We start from the raw sequence: 25,544 nt of genomic DNA, 5'->3' as shown, positions 1-25,544 counted from the left end.
TGTCGTGGAAATAGGCTATTATACTTTAAGCTATAAAATTTTTATAAAAAACAAACAACGAATTAAAAAGACAATATAAAATTATGTCTGATTTGAGACCGCAATTACAAAATGCTAAAACAAAATTGTCTCTAAAATCAAGTTATTATAGACTGTTTATAGGATCATAGCTCCATTTCTTGCCTGTTACCTACATTGCCGCAAAGTTATTATACTCCAGTGTGCGTTTGGGCACAGAGTACGAAAAGAGAGACTTGCTCACATAGTCCCAAAAGTCCTGCAATGGCAAATTGTCAAACAATGCGATGCTTTTATTAGTTAAGTCACAGCGAGTTCACTTGGCAGTGACCAGTGGCCATTCTAGACCCAATCCCGGTCCCCAGACAGGGCCCATTACTATTACTGTCAAGTGTATGTTGGCATCACTCGATTACCAGGCCACAGTCCAGGCCAGACCCACGCCATGTTATTAACTGGCTCTGGGATTAAATTTGGGTCTGGGATTCGGTTTTAGATTGAGTTTTGGGATTGGGATTGGGATTGGTAACGGGACTAGAACTAAGGCTGCTCAAACTTAATTAGCAGCCAAGGCCAAAATGAAAAGATAGCTACTTCGGTTTCCCCGTAATCACAGGTCACTAAAATTGCTCGTCATTAGCAGAAGCAAAAGCGAACGCGTAATGCTTTCACTCGTTTATTTAAACTACGAGTAATTAATGCAACGTAGGCAGCGAGCACGAAGATAAAAACTCTTTGTCCTTTGTTCGACATTATTCAGTGCCGTGCATGGAAATTCGAAATTACTGAAGATTAGAATGAGCTCAGTTAATAACCAACTCTTTAATGGTAACAATGCAAATTAATTACTCGCTACTCGTTAGTCTTCAACTATTTTAATTTAGTCACTAATTTTTGTGTGTATTTTAAGGCTTCTCTGAATCGTCGATATCAATTAGCTCTCCACTAAAGATAATTGCCATGCGCAACTCGTTGCCGTCTATTCACAACTCGTTACATACTCGCTTTTGTGTGTGTGTGTTTCTAGGCTTCTTTAAATCGTTAAAATCAATTAACCGCTCGTTAATCTACTTGCTGAAGTCGTTGCTTTCTACTCGCTACTTGTTGATTGATTGATAATCGGCACTCGTTACTCTTACTGCTTCGTTTCTCGTTACACGTTGCAATTAAACTGAATTTAATTAAAAATGTTACTTGATACTCTTGACGTTCAACTCCTCACTTTCAGTTTGGAATTCCTTTTTTTTAACTCGCTACTCGTTCCTGTCTACTCATTACTCGCTTTTCTCTACAACAGTTGCATATTTCGTTGTGGTTTTGTTTACTTGTTTCTTTTTGCCACTTCTTTCTATTTCAAGAAGCGCGCGATTCCACTCGCCGCTTTCCTCCTACTCGTCACCTATCGCTTTGTAATCAAAAACTGTTTGTAAACATTGCCGTGGCCGAGTTGATTGTGTGTGTGTGTGTGTGGGTGTGTGTGTGCTGCTGTTTTACGGACAGCGGCGCTTTTAATTAGCGCACTTCGAAGCTCACTTTATCAGGTACAATGAGCAGCGGACAGCAGAGGAAAAGCGGAAAGTCAGCAGCATCTACATTTGCTTCTGTCCGCTTCCTTCTACCTCATTTCCGTTTCATCCAATTACGGCCGCTTTGTCATTGTTTGCATTCTACTGATGCGGTTATTCAAACTTTCGACTTTTTCACAAATATACAGCTAGACTGCACTCGTATGCTGCGCAGACCACAGTCTGATAGAGGCCAACGCCTTCCTAGAGTTCAGCATCTCCATCATCATCATCATCATATTCAGCATATTCAGCATATTCATCACCATCATCGTTAGCATTATCATTACGTATTTTTGTCTGCTATTTTCATTTGCGCAAACATTTTTTATTTTTTTGAAAATCAGATCAGACTGTAGGCCCAGATTAATGAATAATTTTAATATTATGTATTTTAATTAAAACTAAATCAATATAATTAAATTTATGAACATATGACCAAAAGGAAATCTTTAGAATAGAGTACGAATATTATTTATTAAATTAAACCCGAAATTCATAAATATTTTGCATATTTGTGTAGTAAGTCACATAAATTAATGAAGCTTATGATTGTTTAGTAATATAATAATAATTTAACAGTAAGTACAGGATATTTTCTTAGTAAAGCAGTCGAGCTCAGTCTGCTTATGCAAACTGCTAACATAGTTTTCATAGTTTCCATGTTTCTGTATACTCGAATTAATGCAATCAATTGCATTGATAAATGATAATGTTATAAATCAGAAAAATTAATGATGTGCTCAAGAATTTTACAGGGTATTTCTTTAGTTGGATCATTTACATTGATAAATGATAATGCTATAAAGCAGAAAAATTAATGATATACTCAAGCATTTAACAGGGTATTTCTTCAGTCGGCTCCATGCACCGCCTTGTTGAGATTTTCATTTGAATTGGGTAACGAAACTTGGACATGTTTGTTGGTGTTGATTTGGTTTGGGACCATTTAAAGCTAAAAGCTGAGCTCAGCTGACGGTCGACAAACATTTGCCAAATGATGGCACGTTACCAATTTCCAAGCTGACTTTCTGTACGAGTGTGTGCGTGTGTGTATGGGTGTATGGGTGTATGAGTGTGTCGTGCGTATTTATGTGCTTTTTGCAGCCAATGTCAATGGCCGTCTGATGTCCTCCTGTCGCTGCCGATGAACGACATTATGCGCCAGGGATGCCAAATTCGAATAACTCCAGCGACGCGTGGAAGACAACACAAAATGATGCCATGAGTGCACATTATGGCCATTAGCCAGAAGTGCCAAGTTTCCACTGACGCAGATTATGAATGTACCATGTAACATGTACATACATACATACATATGTATGTAGTAATCTGTGTGAGAGACTGTACCGTAATTGTAGAATTTTATCAGGCACTGTAAAGGCATAAATGTACCGAGCATTCTGCTGTCTCCCTTACTTTGTCTTTTTGCTTGAGATATTGTCAGTTGGTGATTTGTTTTAGAGCCTGCGAATGAGCCTCAAATCGTTACACTTCATAGCAGACATTCCAGGAAATGGCACAGCACTCAAAATGTGATAATTCACTGCTGCTCTAAATTGTCACACAGAATCAAGTGAAGCATGCTTTTTAATAGACACTGCAAAATAGACATCTCAAACAAAATGGCATTTAAATCAAGCAAAGGTATTTATGCCACAATTGAAATCAAGTTACAAGAGGAAACTATGTGCATTTTTGTTGCCGAACATGAAATTAGATTTAGTTTATTGTGTAAGGAAAATAAAGTAACAGAATAGTTTTATATATATTTTCAGTTAGTCCATGAATCACATTTTAACGAAAACAATTTGAATTTTTCATAAAGTTTGAAATGTAGATCGATAAATAATACAAACTTACTGATAATTAGACCGATTTATATCAGAGATTCAACTAGGACAAACTAGCTTTAATTTTCGTACAATATGTTAAAGTGACGCTGTTAATGTTCAACCTAACAGCGGCTTAACATTTTTCGATTGTAGTTGCAATTGAAGTCAAGAAATAAGAAATAAACTCACCACATCGATGATTTGCATTAAGGTTAGGCCAAAGCTCAGTTGCAATGGATCGGATTCGTTTACCACGGGTCGCTCCAAGCTATTGTAGTTGTCCAGCAGGGCGTGGAGCAAACGCTTTTCATGCGGACCAGCGGAGCAGGCTGCAAAGGGATAATAGGAAAAGAAAAGAGGAACATAAAATACCATTTTAAGACTTGTCGACCCCCAAATATACACTGAAAAAAAGTGGTTAACAAAGGAACTAAGACTGAAGTAAATAAAAAAATGTTAGACTTATGATTAAATATACTATATGTCCTAAATATTAGCATAAGCTATTCATTTGTAAAAAACACCTTTTGCATTACGTTGGGAATATTTAATATGAATTATAATAATACCTAATAATAATAATAATAATAAAAACATCTAGAATGTAAGACCATTTTTGTTGTGGCATTTTGAATATGTTTTTTTTTGGCATTATTTTCTAATAAAATTGTTTTATTTAAAAAATAAAATAGTTGCAATATTAATGGTTTTCGAAATCTATATATTTTTAACAGTGTACTTGTAGTACTCGTACTTATATGCAGCTTCTCAGCATCAGCGTTCAACAATGTTACGACTCCAATAAGAACTTCGAACTTAAACTTCGACTTGCCACTCAATTCAATTAAATGAATGTAACTGTGACTGTGTGTGTGTGTGTGCGGTGTGTATGGTGTGTATGGTGTGTGTGCTTTTTGTGGGTGTGGCAATGACATTGTTGGGCTTAGAGTCAACCAACCGTGGCGGCAGTTAAACCTGCATTAACGTATCGTTGTCATTGTTGCTGTCACATCCCTTCCTCCTGCTCCTACTTCTTTTCCATCTCCACCTCTTCCCGCTTTCCGTTATCCTTGTGTCCCCCCGTCTCCTTGTTGCTGCTGCCAATTAAATTTGTTTAACCAATAAGTGGCTTTGGTTCGGTTTGACGTTAGCAACAGTTTTAGCCCCAGCAGCTTAAGGCAAAAGCCAGAAGCCAGAAGCCAGGAGTCAGCCACAGTAATAGCACCTGTTTCAGCTCTAGCTTCAACTGCTCCTGCTCCAGATTCCCCTCAACCAACCTCACCTCTCATCCAATTACAGCTGCTGCTTCCCATTGTACATTGTAGCTTATAAAGTACGCCAGCCAACGGATTTTCCTTTATTTTTTTCTTCATCTCCTTCTTGTTTTTTGCAACCAGCTTTTCCACCATTATTCGGTTACCTGTTATTGCAAAATATTCATGGCATTTTGTACCTTGAACTGAAAGCAAGCCGCTTAGCATTTCATTTTTACCACAGCACCAAAAAAAAAAATATATATTTACAGAAGGATTTTTGGCAATAAGTCTTTCGTACTAAATTAACAGTCAAATGATCTATGAGTAATTTAATTCAATTTCTTGGTCGACATTGTCATAATTTAAATATTTCCATAATATTCTTTTGTAAAATTTCAGCATTTGTATTGAATTTGTATGGATATTTTATTTCTTTGTGCAATTTAAATTTCCTAATTGTTTTCCCCTGCGTCCAATTAATTAAGCATAAATAGTAATTTTTGGCAACCAATCTTTTTGTTTATAAATACAAACATATATTTTATTCAACATTTTCTTTTTTTTTGTATATTCACATGTATCTGACTGGCCATTATAATTGTTTTATATGTGAAATATATGTTTTCCCATTGCAGACAGTTAAATTGGGATAATTGCTTATTACGGGCATTATTATGTAGAAGGTTTCTGCGATTTTGAAAGTAAGTATATGCAAATAATTCACACAGATTTTAGACACTACATAACATATATTTGGCGAAGTTTGCTTTACAAGCATATATGCATATATAGGGTATCTCGGTAGTCGCGTTCTAATGTACATATGTATCATTATATATTTTGCCAAATTTTTTTTTTGATTTAATTTGCTGTCAAAATGTGTAAATATTGCCCAACAACAAACAAATAAGAACATTTTTCTGTGGAATAAAATGTCCCAAAAATGTAAGGGTTATTTTTTGTAAATGGCGGAAATTTACAGCATTAAGCGAAATTAGTCAAAACTATAAATAGATGTATCTGCAGCTACTAAAATTTTACTATCTGTGACTGCGAGAACAAAATTGTTAGATAATTAACTTATTTGAGACTCTTTCGAATCTTGCAAGTACGAGTATACCCCTCAAATATTGGATAATTAGTCTTTTAATATTTTAGAATTAAATCAATAAAGAATTTCAAGCAATGACTCGGACTTGCAGTTTTGATTGTGACTTTAATTGTAATTGTAATTGTAATTGTAATTGTAAGATAATGTCTGCTTTGGGAACTGACAAGGTCAACTTTGTATTAACTGTTCTAAGTTGTTGGTGGTGTTAACCCGATTGCCAGTGGGACAGGTCATCGGATCATTATAGACAGTTACTTATGGACCGCCATGTGCTGCATATTAAAGGGCAATCAAAGCAGCGGCAACAAAATGTGGCACGTACTGCCAACAGCCCGAAAGTTGGCCAGCAATAACAATAGATGAAGTTGAAGCTGGATGAGAAGTATAGATGAGGTAATGGGGTATGCTAGTTGGCAAGGTAACTAAATAATTCATGGCATGCTTGAGGCACATCTTCAGCTGTCGACGAGGCGACTTCCAAAACAAGTTTAGTTTATTGATGTGCCAAAAACTTATTCCTCATACTTGCACCATTGCGTGCAGTAGAAGCTGCCCCCAGAAAGTGGGAGGGCAGGGTTCAGCCTGGCAACTACTTTACAACTACTCGAACTTACCGAATACCAATATGAACTACTATACTATATACTCGAAGCACAACATTTTTATCGCTCACCTCGAGAAAAACTTTCTCTGTTTATCCAAGTGTGTGTGTGTGTGTAAGTTCATAAATCTACATAAATGTATATCGTATTATGCAAATATTGGATGACTTTTAATGGCTGCTAACTTATATGAGCCTGCAGCAACAGTTCTTAGCTATGTTTGACTAAAGACACTTATGCAACTTGACATACCCTGTAACGTCCAAGAACAAGTTTAAAAGAGTTTATTAGACTCTGCATTTGAAAATCTTACGAAAAAGCTATTTAATATAATGGTAATACATTTAATAAATAATAAAAATTACCAAAATAATATAAATAGTAATTATTATTCTTATAACGCATGTCCTATCAATCTATTCATATTCAGTAGTGCATAACAACTAAAAGCTACCCTTTTTTTTTTTTATATGTATTAATTATAGAGTATAAAATTGTTATTTCCTAAAGCTTATTTCCTTACAAAAAAATATATTTATAGGAAGAAATACTCTGATCAATTAAGAGCTGTATCAACTTTTGATGAATAAAACAGAATTGACCACTTATTAAACTGGTTTGAGTAAAAAAAAGTTGGCTAGGACGACACGTATACGACTTTAATCTAAACCAAGATTTTCTTTGGAGTGAAGATTAAGAAACCTAACCTCAAACACTTGCAAACTCTTGTAGGGTTGCCACAGTTTCAACTTGCGACTTGACTTTGGAGTTATTCTCAATATATTAACTTAAATTGTGTTTTTTTTCTTGGCCACATAACGGGGCAATTTGTTAACTTGGAATTTGAGCCAATCTTTGCATATATAAGTAGGTATTTTTTTTTTGGTATTACATATGTTGTTGGTATTTTTTGTTGTATATATTTTTGGCAATAAAGTGTGTAAATCGCATCACGTAGGCCTCATTTTAATGTAAACACTGCCACATATGCGATTGGATTGAGCTCTGACTAAGGCATGTGCAGCAATTTGTGGCACACAAAACAAGTTCCCATTTCAGCTGTTGTTACGTGTGGCATGCATCAGCGATTGTCCCGTTTGCTGCAAAGACTTTATTAATGAATGCCATTAACGTTCTACGTGCGGCCTTGTTGTCATTTTGGCATAATCGAAGCCTTGTTGGCCATGGCCATGACAGGGCACTAAAGTGCCAAGCCATTAACGGCTGCATGTCAGCAACGATGTGGCAAGTGGCAAGTGGCAAGTAGCAAGTCGCAAAGCAAGCAGCAGGCAGCAAGTGCCAAATAACATTTGTAATTACGGCCCAAAAAAAAAAAAAAAAAAAAAGAACAACATGTATGCAAGTCTACGACTATAAAATACCCGTTACTCAATTTAAATATGCATTTATTCGGTATACGAATTTTAAGCTCTAACGGAATAAAAATTATTGCATACATTTAGGCACTCGCATCCCTTAAGAACTTGAAACGGTCATAACTATTAATATATTAAGTCGATCTTAATATAATTAAATTAGATGACTGTTAATAAGGAAAGGAAATATTCACCACCAAAAAGAGCGTAGTATCTTTAGATATGTGGGGGCTCTGCAATTTGTTCCAATTTTATATTGATAACGAATCGAATACAATATACCCTTCTATTCTACGGGTAACAGGTATAAACAAGCTGATGAATTGCTTATCATGGTTTGCTCTCAAGGAAATACGTCGGACAACAACAAATGTAATGGCTAATTGCAATTAATTGCTCAATTAAGTGTTGCAATCTCACTTTCTTGCTACATGCCACTTGGCCCATGCCCCTTTATTTGCCACTCTCAAGCAGTTTGACTTGAAAGCTCTTAAGAGTGCAACGAGTATGTCAAAAAACAAAAAAAAAAAAAACAAGTGAAAACGTTTTGATCGAGAGTGCTCGACAGTGTGATACCCGCTACCATTTCTTTACTAAAAAAAAAAAAAAAAAAAAACAAATAAATAAATTTTTGTTCGAAATAAAATTAATTTCACAAATTGAATGTATTTTTATAGTATAGTTTAATATAAATAAAATATCAATATCTTAAGTAAGATTCATTAAAAAGAAATAATTTTTTTGTTAAATTTTTGTATAGGCTTAAAAATAAAGGATAAATGTAAAATAATTGAGAAAATGCAATAAGGTTTGTGTATACATTTTTACCAAGGCTCAAAACAAAGTTTTATAATACAATATTTAATTTTATAAGATTGAAAGTACCTGTAACATACATTGCCAACAATTTATAATACTCGTGTGTTCTTTGGGTACTGGGCATAAAAATTGACAGCACGCGAAAGCTGTGCATCAGCTGTGCATTTGTTTGGCCTAAAAGTGGGTGATGTGGCAGTCTGGTGGTTGGATGGTTGGAAGGTTGGGTGGTTGAGTGGTTTGAGGTGGTTTGAGGTGGTTGGTAGTTGTGCTTGTGGTTGAATGGTTGGGCAGATGCGACAGCAGATGCCATAAATTATGCATGGCACACACTTTGCGGCTACTTGGTCCCCACTTGACAGTGGCAGCTACTGTGTGGCAAGTGGCAAGTGGCAAGTGCCAACAACAACAACAACAACAACAACAACAAACGAGCAATGGCTACGGCAACGATTGTGTGGCACTGACAGTGCATTATCATGCAGCATATGTAATAATCGCAATAAATTTGATTACCTCACTAGCATATTTCGAGTGTCTGTAGATTGTATGATATATGATGATTTCTCTCTTTCCCACTACTCACACACTCTCCCTCTCTCTCTCTGCTTCTCCCTCTCAATCGCATGCATTGATTTGAGCTATTAGCCTACCAACTGGAGGCTGGAGAAGAAGGCGAGTTGATTTGCCAACCTACACGTAATTATATGGCTAATATCAAAACTAGCACTTAATGCGAGTAGGGGTTGATAGGAGAGGAAAGAGAGGGTAGTAGAGCTAAGGGGAAAGGAGGAAGCTTGTCTGTCAGAGCACTAAAATTTTACGCATTAATGGCCAAATTATACGAAATCATTTTCGGAATGCAATAAATGAGGCCGCAACTTAATTCGTGCAGCGAAAATAAAATGTAATGTTATATTTCGATGGCGCTTTAAATGAGCAGCCACTACTTGCAGAGACACCCGTACTGAACGCCACCCCCTCGAGACACCCAACGCCCCCTACTCATCCCTCGATAAGCCAAGCCGAGCAACCGCGCAACCGAGCGATAAGCCGTGTCGCGGCCGTGCCAGAAATTTAATCGAAATGCTTTTAGAGACCCGTCTACGGCAGGCTCTCTCTCTATCTCTCTCTCTCTTCCTTTGTCACCCCTCTCTCTCACACAGTGTGTGCAGTCTTCTTCTTCTAGCTATCAACGACTGTCATCGGCAATGCAAACAGCAACCACAAAGTTCCACCTACTTAAAATGTGGTGCGATAGTTAAATTTCATTAGTTCTCGACAAAGAAACGGAATTCAACAAAATATCTAATTACCATCTCAATATTATTCTGGTGAATATGGCTAACAAATATTATTGTCTAGTGTGCATAGTACTAGTACAAAAAATGTGACTTGTAAAGTTGTTATATCCAAAGTCTGAGCAACTTCACACTGACATAACTTTGTCAAAACTTAACCGATTTTCAAACGGAATATCATTTTGATCATAGTTTTGCCTCTAAATTCATTCTGCATTCAAATTTAATTAATTTTGTAAAAAAAATCATATTCCTCTAAGTCTTGGGTTCGATGCTAAGGGTCCCCCCTTTGGAATTTTGAAATTTTAAAATTTTAAATCTCTAGTTTTCACTTTTAATCAACTCCTTATATCGTGATTAGCATAAAACAACACTTAAAACTTGATTTTGAGACCTTTCATTTTTCTGTAGAAAATCATGTTAAATCAGACAAAAATTTTGACTTGTAAAGCTGCTAGGTCAAAGGCTCGACCAACTTCAAACTTTCATAACTTTTTCAAACCTAGACCGATTTTCAAACGGAATATCATTTTGATCATGGTTTGGCCTCTAAATTCATTCTGCATTCAAATTTATCAAAAAAATTCAAAAAAATCATTTTGCTCTAAATCTTGGGTTCGATGCTAAGGGTCCCCCCTTTGGAATTTTGAAATTTCAAAATTTTAAATCTTTAGTTTTCACTTTTAATCAACTCCTTATATCGTGATTAGCATAAAACAACACTTTAAACTTGATTTTGAGAACTTTCATTTTTCTGTAAAAAATCATGACAAATCGGACAAAAATTTGGACTTGTAAAGTTGTTATATCCAAAGTCTGAGCAACTTCACACTGACATAACTTTGTCAAAACTAAACCGATTTTCAAACGGAATAACATTTTGATCAGGGTTTGGCCTCTAAATTCATTCTGCATTCAAATTTATTTAATAAAAAATAAAATTATTTTCCTCTTAGTCTTGGGTTCGATGCTAAGGGTGCTTCCTTTAAAATTTTGAAATTTCAAAGTTTTAAAACTTTTGTTTTCCCTCAATTCTTCTTAGAACTCATCGGAGATTACGAATTTTATAACCGCTTTGTGGCGAAAAAATTGACCCACTCCAATATACTATATATATTCTACTTCAAAACCTCAATACTAAATGTAAACTGTTTATAAGCAAACTTAACCAATCTTAGAGCAGAATACAGCTATATAAGCTGACTAATATATTTTAGCATTCCACACACAACTCTATCGATATGCATAAATCGAGGGAACAGCCAAAACTTTTCTAACGCAAATCCAAACTCAATTAAATTGGAAGTTGGAAAACTCAGAATCCACGAGTATCTCAAAGTGGCATGCATCAAAAGTTTTTCGGCTGCTTTGTTAGCCTTTTTTTTTTATCTTCAACTTATCGTGGAAGGAAAGCTGCGTTCATATTATTCTCTCTGGCAATGCCAAAGCCACCCAACCACCAGACGCACATAAATTACACCACAATACAGAAACCACCAACAGCAAAAACAGCAGCAACAACAACAGCAACAACAACAACAACATGAGCAGCTGAATAGTTTCGCTAGAGAAGAGGGAGAGAGACTTTACAATTGTTTGACTTGACTGTAAACTATGCCGTTGCCTAACTTTCTCCCTATTCCACCTAAATCTATACCTAAACCTAAACATATTTCGCCTCAATCCTTATAGCTACCCTTCTTTTTATTTCCTTCGCTTATTTTACTTTTGAAATTAAGTGTGTAATGCATTAAAGTAAACTTGACAAACCCTAATATTAAGTCTATGCTCTCAGTCAGTTAAAAATCAGACTTCTTTTTAGTTAAGTTCTAATAGCAAAGATTGCTCAAAATTTGATTTACTTTGATTTTCAAAACCTAATAGAATTTTCGGATATTTTTTTTTTTTGTGAAATTAAAATGCTATATTTATTTATTATTACATTTTAAAGAATCTGCAATTATTTGCAAGGGTATCAATTCTTCGGAGTGCCGTAGAATAACAGTTTTCTTTTTTGTCTCTCTGCTTTTCTTTCCACCAAAAACGTTGCAGTCTCTCAGCTTCTGTCTCTGTCTTTCGTTGCAGCTGATTTAATTTTAGATACGCATAATAATTGCGCTGTTGGTAATACGGGAAGAAAGAGAGATAGTCTGGGAGAGAGAGAGACTGAGAGAGAGGGAGTGAGAGAGAAAGTAAAGGATGAGGGTAAAGTGCTTGGGTATTAAAAATATTTGCATTTTCCTCATTGGAATTCCCCCAGCTAGACGCGTTTTTGGGCGTGTCCAAACTAAGTACTAAGAAAATGCCTGCCGGCTTGAGGCGCCACTCAAGTTGACGCCACACAGCATAGTTGAGGGGTGAGGGAAGGAAGATATGCAGGAGGGTATAACGGTCACTTCCGTCACATCCGTCAGAACAACATCCGCAAGCATTTCACCAGCTTCCGCTTGGACAGGCGTTGATGTTGGCTGTTGATGACAACTCGTTAGGGTTGTCATTGGCCAGCGGGCAACCCTGAAAGTACAGTAATAGCTAGGCAGGGGTGCGGGGAGAGGGAGCGTGTATGTGTTTTTGGCCATGGCAATTACCAGGTGCCGGAAACTGGCGCCCAAATTAATGTTAACGAGCCAAGTTAAATGCTTAAATTGTTTCTTGCCACACACACACACACATACGGGTCATGGGTTAACTTCGCTCCCCCCCCCACCACCATCCACCCCCCGCTGTGCTAGCATCTTGGCACCCCGAAAAACTCAGCACGCTGTCAGTTTTGTTGTTTTCCTCGTATCGGCAGCAAAAGTTTTCCTTTTGCTTTGCCTTTCGCTTTTGTGCACCTTTTCTCACCTGTTTGCATGCGCTCACCTGTTTACCTGGTTTATTTTTTCACCGTACTTTCTTCCTTCCAATTGTCTGTGTCCTCCGTTGTCCCCTCCCGTCCGTCGTGTCTGTTTTTCTGTCTGTTTGCGTGTTCGCTTATCGCTAACAGCCTTCAATTTAACAATTTCACTTTGTCACGTGCCCGGGTCTAGGTCCTGGGTCCTGGGTCCTGGCTCCTCACCCCATGTCCTGTCACGCCCACTTCGCACCTTCTCTTCTTCTTCTCCTCTCCCGCTCTTCACCTCATTTTCCCTTTTGGCTTTCCTCGAGTGAAATATTTAATTTTTATCTTTTTCTTTTCATCTAGTTTTGCGGGTCCTTCTAAAAAGTTTTGCATTCTCATGATTTTGGTCTCTTGGTCCTTCTTTTTCACTAGGAACAATTATGTGCGTCCTTTCTGCCTATTCACACTCTTTCCTTCCTTTCTTCTCCTCTCTCTCTCACTGTCTCTAAAAACAATCACGTCGCCATCGATTTGATACGCCGATCTTGAGCTTTAAGTATTAACAATTTATTTTGCTAATTGAAAATTTGCTTCAAGTTCAAAGTCTGCTGAGTAAAGGCAATGTCTTGATACCCTGTAAATGGCATAGAAGTAACTTGTATGTTAAAAAAAAAAAATATGAGTAATTAAATCTTGAAAGTTATCTTAACTTTTATACGGACAAAACAGCATTTCAGTTCAGTTATTAAGCTCTGTAATTTTTTTCATTTAGCAATTCTAGCCAAATCTATTAACTACAAGTCCTAACTACATAGATCAAGGTTAATTGTTGAACTAACGTCTTAAGTTATTTGTATTTTTCTAACACACACAGCTAAAGTCTTTTTTAAATAAAATGTATAGAAATTAATGTCAAATTTAAATTAGTTATAATATATACTTAAGGCTTAAAAGAATAAAAAGAACCGCATCAATTTTTAACCAAATCTTACTAAAAACATTGTTGGAAAGATATTCCAAAGGTAATAGAGAGGATACAAATCTTATTAAAAATTATTATATAATTAATATTATTTTTTTAGGGTATTAGACGGTCGACTCTTCCTCTCACTGTATATTTCTTCTCTGTCCAATGTGCAGCACTTTAAAGATTTTCTGTTGTGCCATAAAGCAAAAGTGTTGACAGACACATCAAAGTTCAAGAAACTTATTAAACGTCACACAGTCACACCCACACACACACACACTAACACACACACACACATACACAGTTAGAGAGAGGGACACCTATCTGAAGCTATACACACCTGCTTTTAGCCACTTAGTGTTTGACATGAATGTGCCACTAACGAGCAGAGTATGTTGCGAGTGGCGAATGGTGAATGGCGAATGTTGCACAAACCGGCGAGGCACGAAACAAAACACACACACATACACACACACACACACACACACATAGCCAAGTTCCGACTGCTGTCTGTACAAACATGTGTTGCTTGAGATTTGATTGAGAAGAGAGGGCAGGAAAGCTGTGGTGCAAGAAGGTTGAAGGATGTCGTCAGTTTGTCAAAGCAGTGACAATTTTAGTTACACGAAAGTAACAGCATGCCAAATTTCGAAACTGTGATTTGTGACTGTAAGTGTGACTGTGACTGAGACTGTCACTGTGATTGCGTTTGTAACCGTGACTTCAACTGTGATTGTCACTACTGCCTCAACTGTGATTGTAAATGATTTTGTAACTGTTACTGGAATTGTCACTAGATCTGCAACAGTAACTGCTAGTGAAGGTATAACTGCTATTGTAACTTAAAACATAATTGCTACTCTAAGTGCAACTTCAACTGCCACTCGGTAACTGCTACTGCTACTGTAACTGCTACTGTGACTGCTACTTTATGTAATACTAATATTACCGTAACTGTTACTGCTTATTTCCTTATACGCATAGGTGGAACAATTTTTGTGGCTTGAATGTAACTGTAACTGCTACTGTGATTATAAGGGCAACTGTGACTGCAGCTGTAAGTGTGAATGTGACCGTAAATGTGACAGTGTCTCATTAATCGCAGCAAATGGCGGGACAGGTGACAAGTCGAGGCAGTCAAGCAGCTACCCCAAACCGCAATTACAGCTGCTGCCCCCCAGGGTGGAAAGTAGAGGGAGGCAGGAAGGGAGAAGGAGAAGGAGACGCGGCGGGATGTAGAGCAAGCCAGTCAAACAAGCAGAGCTGCTGTTAATAATTTGAGACCCGCAGCAGACAGAAGTGCACTGATAAGCGGATGTGTGTGTGTGTGTGTGTGTGTGAGTGTGTGTGTGAGTTAGGTAGCATTAGAAAATGTGGAAAAATAAAAAGGAAACTTATGGAAAACTGAGCAATTGCTGGCAATGAGAAAAGCAGACAATGCAACAACAATAATGTTAATACGCTTAGGAAAAGCCAGCTTAAAACTCACAAATACCACTGTGTTTGTATCCCCCTCTCTCTCTCTCTCTCTCTCTCTCTCTCTGCTATTGCATGTGTGTGTAGTGTATAATGACATGCTCTTCAAAATGCGTTGGCGTTGACTCCCATTGTCTTAAAGTGCCCAGTCTCCATCTTCATCTTCATCTTCATCTCAGTCTTCGTCTCCATCTCCATCTTAATCTCCTGAGTACGTAGCCTTCGCATTCGCACTTATCTTTCGCTCTCTCTCTCTCCCCTTTATGGCCAATCTCTTGCCATCGTGCTCTCTCTTTCCAACGCTTCACTTGAAGCAACAACAAGACAAGTTTATTATGCATGCAACTGCCATTGTTTTTGCTTTTGTTGCTGTGCATTGTGGCACAGACCTTTGAATACCCTGTGTATGTGACAGGACGAAGGAAGCGTGACAGATTTCATTAAGTTTTTCATTTATTTTGGATTAGCATCAACAGTTGAATCTATGTAGATTGTCATGCTCGTCAGTTTATATGAATAAAATAATTTCAGCAACTCAGCAAGAGCTAGAAGCACCAAAACTGATATTTAGACTAAACATATTTATGTGTAGACAGCACAAATTTAATTCAACTGACTTGAGTTTTAAAACGTATTTTACTTAATAAAATACGTAACTGCCTTAAAGATTTCATCACGATCTGATGACAAACTCGATAGATATTCAAAAAACAATTTAACAAGGAAGAATAAGAGAAGCGTCGTTTGAACATAGGGTAGCGTTTAGTCGAGCACTACCGAGAAAAGCTTTCTTATTTTTATCCGCTGTTTTTTTGTTGTTGAGAATATTGTTTTAAGTTGGCTTTCAAGCGACGCTTCACATGGCTCCCCAACCCCTCCCCCCCACTTCATCCTGCCCCACCTGCTCTTCTCTCTCTCTCTCTCTCTTTCCTGTCTCTTCTAGCCTCCTCTCCTCATTTATACCGTAGCATGAAACGAGTCTGTGGTTTTGCAGCTGTCATTCAAGTGAGGAAGTTGTTTAGTGTCGCTGCCATTCAGCCATTGAGGCGTATTATTAAGTGGCATGCCACTCGCTAAAACGCCACATGCTACTTGTCCCATCATTCCCCCTCTTGTTTTTTTTTTGGTTTTTCATGCAGACATAAAAAGTTGTCGGTTCGATCACAAAGATTACTGATCTTGCCATTGAACTTGAAAATTAAACTACATATCTTTTGTTTATTTATTTCTTACTTGTTGTTACTTTAACTTTGTGCAACATAGCGTAATTCAAATGAAATGCATTCAATGTAATTCTAAAAATGTATTAATTTCATAAAAATTTTAATAAGGGGGAAAAATTCAGCAAAATTATAATAAAGTAAAGCAATATGTCACATTGGTTTGATATTAAGTTTAAGAAGTTTAATGTCTCGGAGGAGGTAAGATTCTAATTCCATTATAATTCAGGAACTTTGTAACGTCTGACATAAAAAAAAAACACATTAAAGGAGTTTGCCGTTTCCGTATCCGTTTCCGTTGCTTAAAACGATGAAAATGGAGTAGAAAAAAGTCCAAATGCCATTTATCAATATGATGAAAGCCCCCATTCGCTAGCACTTTGCAACATGTCAAAGACTCAGACATAACTGTAAACATATATCGCATATATGTATAATATATACAATTTCTGCTCAATGTAAGCCACCCATCAAGTTGGTTTGACTTTCCGCTGCTAGCTAAAAAGTTAAGAGTTTCGAGTTACGAGTTACGAGTGTTTCTTTTGACATTTTCCTCCTTCTTCCGGATGTTTTTTTTTTTAATGGTCAACATATTGCGGACGCTTTATTTGGTTTTAATTTTGCGGCAATGCTAAATGCATGCCATTTTATTTACACACTCCATTTGTTGTTGTGTTTTGTTGCACAACTTGAACTATGAGTTTATTTACATTTACATTAATTTTGCGTTCTTTGCTTTTGGCTGACTTTCCGGCTTTTCTTTTCTTTACTGTTTTGTATTTATACATTCTGTTTTTTTTTTTTGGGTTGCAACCACCAAGGGTCTTGAATAGCTATGAACGTTGCAACAATACTTGCAACACAACAATGGGAGCGAAAAAACAGTTGCTCGTCTGACGGCGTTAACTTTACTAACGCCAAAAGCACAGCCCGCACTTCATATAATTCTTTACTTACTGAACTTATAAAGTTTGCTTTCATGTTGCACACACACTCAAGCACACACACAGATACACACGCACAGACACAGACTGTCTGACATTCGTTTTTTATGGGCTCAGCAGCAGCAGGAGGGCGACTTGAAGCGACACCGGACAACGGTGCGTATGATTAATGCGGCGCAACTGCAGTTTATTTGGCCAAGCCAAGTCCCTGTAATCTTTGCCCCTCACCCTGCTCCTTATGCATTCAAACAAATTTAGCTCGTTGCCAAAGTCTTGGCAGCTGCAATGAAATTGAAATAGAGCTTAAGATTTAAAGCAAAGCAAAGACAATTTCCTTTGTAACGTTTCTACGTTTCATGCTATTCATAAATCAAATATGACTAATATTTCTTTGATCATTTTAGTTTTTGAAAAATATAATTTAAATCATTTTAGTTTTTGAGCAACGAGTGAATTGTCTACTCGTTCATTCAGCAATTTTTTTGTTGCTAAAATTTGTAACGAGTGAACTGTAAAATGAGTTTCATATGTCTAATGCCAATTAGAAATCAAGAGGCTAACTATCAAAAGTTAACTCGTTCCATTTGGCACTTATGAACGAGTAGCGAGTGTAAAAATGTAAATATAAAAAAAAGCTGCTTTATAAATGACAAGAGTTTGGATTAGCCTGTCCAAAAGTCTTGTTGTCTAATGTTGCATCTGTCGACCTGCTGTAAAATACAACGAGATGTAAGTAACGAGTAGGAAGTCAGCATGTCAAGGCATTTCGTTGTCTAACTGCTTGCATAACTATGCGAGCAATTATTAGCGAGTGATTTAATGAGTAGCGAGTACAAATATTACAAGTATATTCTAACATATAAATGATTTACGTGTTATTGAAATTCGTTTACTATTTCAACATCTCTTGAGCTATAACCCAACGAGTAACGAGTAGTTTGATGCGCAGCAAGTAAAATTACTAATATATATATACGTGTACTTGTAATAAGCTGCCATATTTACTCGATAAATATTTGGACATCTCTTAGGCAAATGCATAACTCAACAAGTAACGAGTAAATAAATGACTAACAGTGCTGTCAACGAATAATGAAAAGTTAGTTAATTAACTGACGCTTTGTTAGGTTGCAAATGTGCATTTCACATAATTCATTAATTTATAATTCAACGAGTAGCACACGTAAAGCACGAAAAGCACAAATAACCAACAGTGAATGCATATCGTAGCAGTTGTAATTAAATATAAAATGATTTGTCAGTGCACGTAGATAAATTTGTCAAACGAGCTCGCTGGAATGTCACATAATTAAACGAGTAGCATGTTAGTTGTTAGCTGTCAGAAGGTTAATTAACGAGTGAAACACAAACACACACATGCACATTCGTTTGCTCAACAAATCACTGCAACGAGTCGCGGGTTTGTTGTCACTCTTAGATTATGAGTATATGAATCTGTCAGACGTATGAGCTCGTTTACATTTCTCTTTGTCTCATGGCTTAGTCACGGACTCGTTGATTACATATTTTTGACTGTGAATATACGAATATACCCGTATGTTATGAGTACTTTTTGTGTGGGTGTGTAGGTTGCATGCAACGCTTGCCTGCCACGTTTGTCGTTAACTTTTCTAATGCCGACTTGACCGCCACAGCGTCAACTTTTGCGCACGAGTAATTCGCCAGAAAGAGTATGGAATGAGTGGGGAGGAGAGGAGAGGGAGAAAGAGATGGGGCAGCTACTCGTCCGTCTCTCGGTCTGTCTGTCTGTCTGTCAACTCGAATTGTTGGCATCATGTTGGCAAAAGTAGGTTTTCTTGTTGGCAACATTCCCAGTGAACTTTTACATAGAGAAAGAGCGCTGGAATGTAGGCAATAAAAATGTGAACTTTTCCTCTATGGAAATTCAAGCACAAGCGAACTCGACAGTAAGATACTCGGTATTTGTGTCTTTGCGAATATTTAGAAATATTTGTATGAATAGAAGTTGAAAGCTTTTTTGGTATTTGAATCCTAGTTCAAAATAAATTTTACATTTACTTTTGTATTTTTCATTTGACAAAATGTACATTGGCTGGCAAAAATTTTCATATTTTATATACGAACACAATTTGTATAAACGTACTTTATATAAAAGTCTATATATACCCCTTTATGTTTTAGGTGCTGAGTACAACAAGTCGCAGTCGCAGTCAGCGTCGCAGTCAGCGTCGCTGTCGACGAGTTCTGTTAATAACAGCAGTTATTACTTAAGTCTCTTGTTTCATTTCAATTTCATTTTTTGTGCCTTGCTTGCACATTCTCATTCATATTCACATTCATCGCACTCGTAGCATTCACATCACATATATTGCTCGCTTTTTTTTTATGATTTAAATATTAATCATACGCCTCATATGCTCTACTTATTTGTACATATTACAATGTCGACTCGAATGACAGCTGGCTTCTCTGGCGGTTCAGGCTGCAGGCACGCTACATAAATGTTATGCAATATATGTTGCTTCAATTGCCTACTCTTGAATACCCCCACCCCCATTCTCACTCCCTCTCCCCTCTCTCTAGTTGCCCCCTCTGTTTCTCTCTCTCTAAAAACACAAACTCATGTTGGTTTTGTCATTGCATTAGCATAAAAATGTTAAGTCCTTGTAATGGCAGCAACAGCAGCAGTTTCTCTTATCGATTTTTAAAGCAACTGCAAAAAGGGAATTCCCCTCTCTCCTCTTCCCACTCTCGATCTCTCTGCTATGCCTCGCTTTGTACACAGTCTAGTTTCAGTTTTTGTTTTAATGCGATTCTATTTTATAGAAATTGAAATGCTTTTGGGCAGTGCAAGCGAAATCACAGTTACAGTCACAGTCACGGCTACAGTCACAGTCAGATCTCCCTCTCTCTCTCTCTCTCTCTCTCTCTCTCTCTAAAGTTGCAGCTGCTGCAACTTGCTTTTTTGTATTGCTGTTGCTGTTGTTGTTTCACTTATGTTGTTCTTGGGCTTAAAATGAGTTGAGTCCGTTGTTATGGACAGCATCAATTAAGTAGCTAAAGTTTTTGGCCAAAAGCCGGCTGACGCACTTAATTTAGTTGAACAATTGCACAACTTGCACAATTCTTGTTGTCTGAAAGAGCAGACGGACAGACGGTCAGACGGACAAGTTGATTAAGGGACTGACAGAACTGACAGTGTGACAGACTGACGGCAGCTTTAAAAACTAATTTTATATCTGTATAATAGAAGGTTTAATTAGAGTGAAATATAGTTAAGATATATTTTTATACTATATGTACATATGTATTTATGCTTTTTAAAAGTTATGTTAGTTACATAAAGCTACAGTGTTAACTTGTTCACTAAACATTTTACATTATACTTTCAATTCAATAAATTGTTATCAATTTAAAGCATATATTTGAAGATATTTTTAAGAACAGATATGAGATTTGATTTCTATTCTTTTACATAAATTTGCGACATGTTGAATATTTAAATAGGTTATAAAATTATTAAAGCTAGTTAAGCACACATTTAATTTTGCATATAGAATTCCTGTACTGTTAAGCGGCTTGCGTAACCAGCGTATCGTATCAACTACAAAGAAAAAAAGACCAACTTATTAAATCAAGAACATATATCTTAAATATTTTGTTCCTAAAATAATTAACAAATTAAAATAACATTTATACAATTACTAAAACAGAATAACATGTAAATAAATCAAAATTTAAAAATAAAAAAAAATTATAAATATAAAAAAATAAGTTTTATTTATTTTATTTTTTTAATTTTAATTTTAAGAACATTTATTCTTAAAATAAGAACTGGGTCTTATTTAAAATGTTCCTAAAACCAATATTTGTTCTCTTAATTTAAGTATTTTATGCTCTCGACGCATTTTTTAGACCAAAACTCTTAGTTCTGAGACCAAAATCTTAATTTTAGAACATTCTTTTTTATCAGTGTACAAGTACATTCCAATGAATTCGAATTCTCTAGGTAGTGCAAACTTAATTAATACTATAAATAGAATACAAAGCTGATTTTAAGCTGATTTCGTAACCAGCCTAAGTAAGGGGTTGCTGCGTGTGAGCTAGAATCAAGGTTGTGGAATACCCCTACTCCCTAAATGGTTTTGTAGGCAGCGTAAGCTTGCACCACAATTCCAATAAATTCAAATGTTCTAGCAATTAAAGCATTGTCAAATACAAAATATTGTATAAATAATTGCTTGATCATTGGAAACTTTTGCTAATTTTAAGCCGCTTTCGTAACCAGCGTAAGCAGACTGTACCGTTACCGTATCGCGGGACAATCGCAAAATTGAAACAGTTTGCAATTATTGAGTTGACTGCTCGCACTAATTTAGTCAAATCTAATTAATTATTCGGATGCTGTGCTATCGTTATCATTAAGCGACTCATCGCTGCCCATTTTCCATGTACAGTTTTCGCGAAAAATATGCACTGACATTTTCAGCGTATTTGTTTTTGTTGTTTACAGTGTTGCTGTTGTTGCTGTTGTTGTTGTTGTTGTTCCCAAACTGTGTGCAATTTTGGCGCATAGTTCGCGCAATGAAAGGCTTAAAAGCCGTTTATATGGAGTGTTCAACCACCCACCCACCCACACACACACACAGACACACACTTTCACACACGTACATAAAAGTATATTCGATTTGGCGTCCATTTGATAGGCGGATTATCGGAATTCCAATATTAATTTACATACTTTGCACTTCATTGCTGAATGCACGCGTAATGTGTGCAGTGTAATGAACAGAGAAAGAGCAAGAGAGCGAGACAGGGAGAGAGTGAGAGAGTGAGAGAGCGAGAGAGAGGTAGTGCCTGGTAGGACTCTTTGGTAGAATTGTTAGTTGCCGTGGTCTGCATAAGCTTTTGAACTGATATAACCCGCTTCCCCTGCCCACAATCACACCCTACCCTAACTAACCACCCACCAGCAGCAGCACCACCCCCAGCTCTTACCACTTTAACAACCCCTAGTAGCTGCATCTCTCTGAACCACATAGCTCTCATCCGGTTGCTGGCAAAAGTAATTTGCATACAGAGTCACAGTTGGCAAATGACTTGGCAATTTTCGGAGCCCATGTTATGGATGGCAAAACCAAGGGAGAGACAGGGAAAAAGATAGAGAGAGAGATAGAGAAAGGGATAGAAGTGGTTGTTACTCATCTGACATGCAAACCGCATTGCAAAGCCGAAATCGTGAAGTGCAACAGCGCAATTAATAACAGGCAAACGGCATCTCAGCATCATCATCAGCATCAGCATCGTAAAGCGTCGTAAACCAAAGTAAAACCAACAACGATAACCAGACAACCGAGTGGCACTACCACAACACCTTCCACTTGCCACCTACCACCTGCCAACTGCCACCTACCACCTCAGTCTACCCACACAATCTTTCTCATTCCCAGCTAAATTCCCCTCAAGCATCCTCCTTCCATTCGTGAAAGTCCTTGTCCTTGTCTCGCCTGTATTTGCATGCAAATGGCATGGTTAGTTTTTTACGTAAAAAAAAAAGAAAAGAAAAATAAAATAAAAGATAAAAGCGTATCCGTTAGGCTGCGTTTTATGAGACTGGAGACCAGCAGAAATGGAATCAGACTTAAGATTTGTGGTTGTGTTCTGCTTCCGAAATAAGTATCTAGTATGCAAAAAGGTGCACCAGCTCCTTTAAGGCGTATTATCAACTCGTAGAATCGGGTAGCCGAAAACACAAATCTATTTTACTTTCTCATTCCGTGACATTCAGATTTTCACGCGCTATACCAATAAATTATGGTCCACTTCTTGTTATTTATTTTTTTATTCGAATACAATTGTTAATAGGAAAATAGTGCTTTTACCGATATCCACACAAGGGTGTGATTTTTTATAATACTTAGTCTAACTTGATTAGATTTTTTAGTGCCATGATAACAGTCAATTTAAAGCTGATTTAGTCAAGTACAAATTAGTTTCTTACAATAGTTTTGAAATAATTTCCCAAAATTTCAAAAAATACACTAAAATGCATTTTTTTCGTTGAATGAGAAAAAAATAAGATTCTAATTTAATTTAAAATTGTTATACAATATTTACTATAGCACACAACTCATAATATTTATTTTTCTTTCTAATATAAAAATTAATTTCTGTTTAACAATTAAATATTGAGAATAAAACATATTGAAATGTTCCTTCATTTGAAGAATTGTAATAACTCAAGTATTTATTACCTGGTTATTTTTTAACAGCATTTTCACAACTAAAACTCAAACAATGTGGTTACAAAGTATATTGCCGAATTTTATAGCAAGTTCTAAATGTATTTCGCCGCATAGAGAGGAGGAAAGAGGAAGAAAAAGCAGACAAAGAACAACTTTCGACTGTTTATAAAAAGAATTATTTGCGGTCGTAAAATAAATTGAAAGTTTTTACTATCGAATTTGCGAATTGGCAATTGACAAATTGTAGTTTGCTGATTATTTTAGAGACCTTGAAATGCATACTTAATGCGATTACTAAAGGGGAATGAGGAGGAAAATGAGGGGGAGGGGAGGGGGGATATTATACGAGTATTGTGTGTGGTAGGAAAAAGCGATAAATTCCATTTGGCCTTATAAATATTTGAGTGCAACGTATTTCTGAGTAGATAACAGCGAAAACTTGTTTAGCTCCTGTCGCAATTCCATTATCATTTTCATTTTCATTTCCATTCTCATTAGAAACTTGAGAGAGAGAGTTTGGTGATTGTGAAATGTAATGTGAAACGTAAGGGTATATAATGAAGGGTATATATATATTCTGATTAGAATAGAAGCAATAAACTTAACAGGGTTCCGTAGAAAGCAATCGGATCAGACGACTATAATATATAGTTTTTTTAAAGCAAAGTTTTGCATTATAATTAAATTTTTTTTTTAATTTTACCTATTATATTTTTCACATGTATTAGATTAATTATAAAGCGGGCAACTATAACACATAAACTGTTATTGAAATCTATAAAAAAAAATGTGGCAAGAGTTATATATAAAAAAAATATATCAATTGATTATATTCAACGTAAGATCACAACATTTTGTATTTTCTTTAAAAAATTTTCTATTGCAAAATAAAGTTTTTGAAGGCAAATTTTGTAACTTTTGATAAATTTAAGTAAAATTAAAAAAATAAGCGTATTTCTACTTCAGCGTGTCGAGTATAGTTTTTTCTGCTCATTTTCATTTACATTTTCCATGCTGGCCATAAATGCTTGTTACAGCCAGCAGATGATTGTTGCTGTTGTTGTAGTTGTTGTTGTTGTTGTGACGGCGTTAATTAAATTACGACTCACGGTTTGTTGTCAGCGACAGCTCGAAAGAGATTCTAATCGACAAAATGAATACCAGCAGCAACAGGAGCAGTCAGAGGGAAATCTGGGGGAATGGTTGTCATCTGATCTTATCCCGGAGGCTTCATTTCACATTTTCACATTTTGTCTTTTTTTTTTGTTTGTTTTTAATGCTGCTTACCTGCCATTTTGTTGGCAAATTCACAGTCATTTCGCACACACACAACAACACGAGACAAATGAGCAATATGCAACACCCGCCACCCTTCCTGCATCTGTCAACTCTATTCCTTCCCTTATATTTAGCATTCCTTCTCTCCTTTGCTCGTTGTCATTGCCACGTTCCAGTTTTCGAGTTCTTACTGCAATATTGCCGCATGATTGACAGACTTTATGCCCGTATAAAAAAGAACAAAAATCAAAAAACACCACGCCCACAACGCCCACTACACAGGGCCAGCATATGCAGGGGCTGACATTATACTCTGGCTCATAATTAAAATGTGCACAAGTACAACAACAACAAAGGGGGAAAGCCAACGAGTTGAGCATTAGTTTTTTGGCATCAAATATATCTCCACAGAAACTTCACTCACATCTCTCTCACATGCCGCCCATTTGCTGCGCTTTGTAGGCGTGGCAGCAGCCTTGCAATATATTAACATGCCAGCCATTTACTCACTCTCCTCCTTCCCTCTACATTTCCCTGTCTGTCTGCTTCTCACAAGTCCAACACTCGCAATTTGAAATCTACACTGAAAAAAAAGTCCAACTTCTAAAATAAAGAACATTCATCTTAAATATTTTGTTCTTAAAATAAGAACATTTTAAGACCATATTACTAATATTTAGAATATAAAACTAAATAATCAAAGTTCCTTATACAAGAATAATAATCAATTA

General features: G+C 36.5%; 1 protein-coding gene across 1 annotated transcript in view; it reads right to left on the bottom strand.

The window, feature by feature from the left end:
• The window catches only part of LOC117786406 (neuronal acetylcholine receptor subunit alpha-7-like), a 137,436-nt gene that overhangs the window by 68,286 nt on the left and 43,606 nt on the right, over positions 1 to 25,544 (bottom strand). Inside the window, exon 2 of the mRNA XM_034624648.1 lies at positions 3,608 to 3,747. Coding sequence (XP_034480539.1) covers positions 3,608 to 3,747 — 140 coding nt within the window. The remainder of the gene's footprint in view (positions 1 to 3,607; positions 3,748 to 25,544) is intronic.

This window comes from Drosophila innubila, chromosome X, assembly GCF_004354385.1.
Source record: "Drosophila innubila isolate TH190305 chromosome X, UK_Dinn_1.0, whole genome shotgun sequence".
Taxonomy (NCBI): Eukaryota; Metazoa; Arthropoda; class Insecta; order Diptera; family Drosophilidae; genus Drosophila; species Drosophila innubila.
The sequence above is the reverse complement of the archived record's forward strand: the minus strand, read 5'-3'. Positions and strand labels throughout refer to the sequence as shown.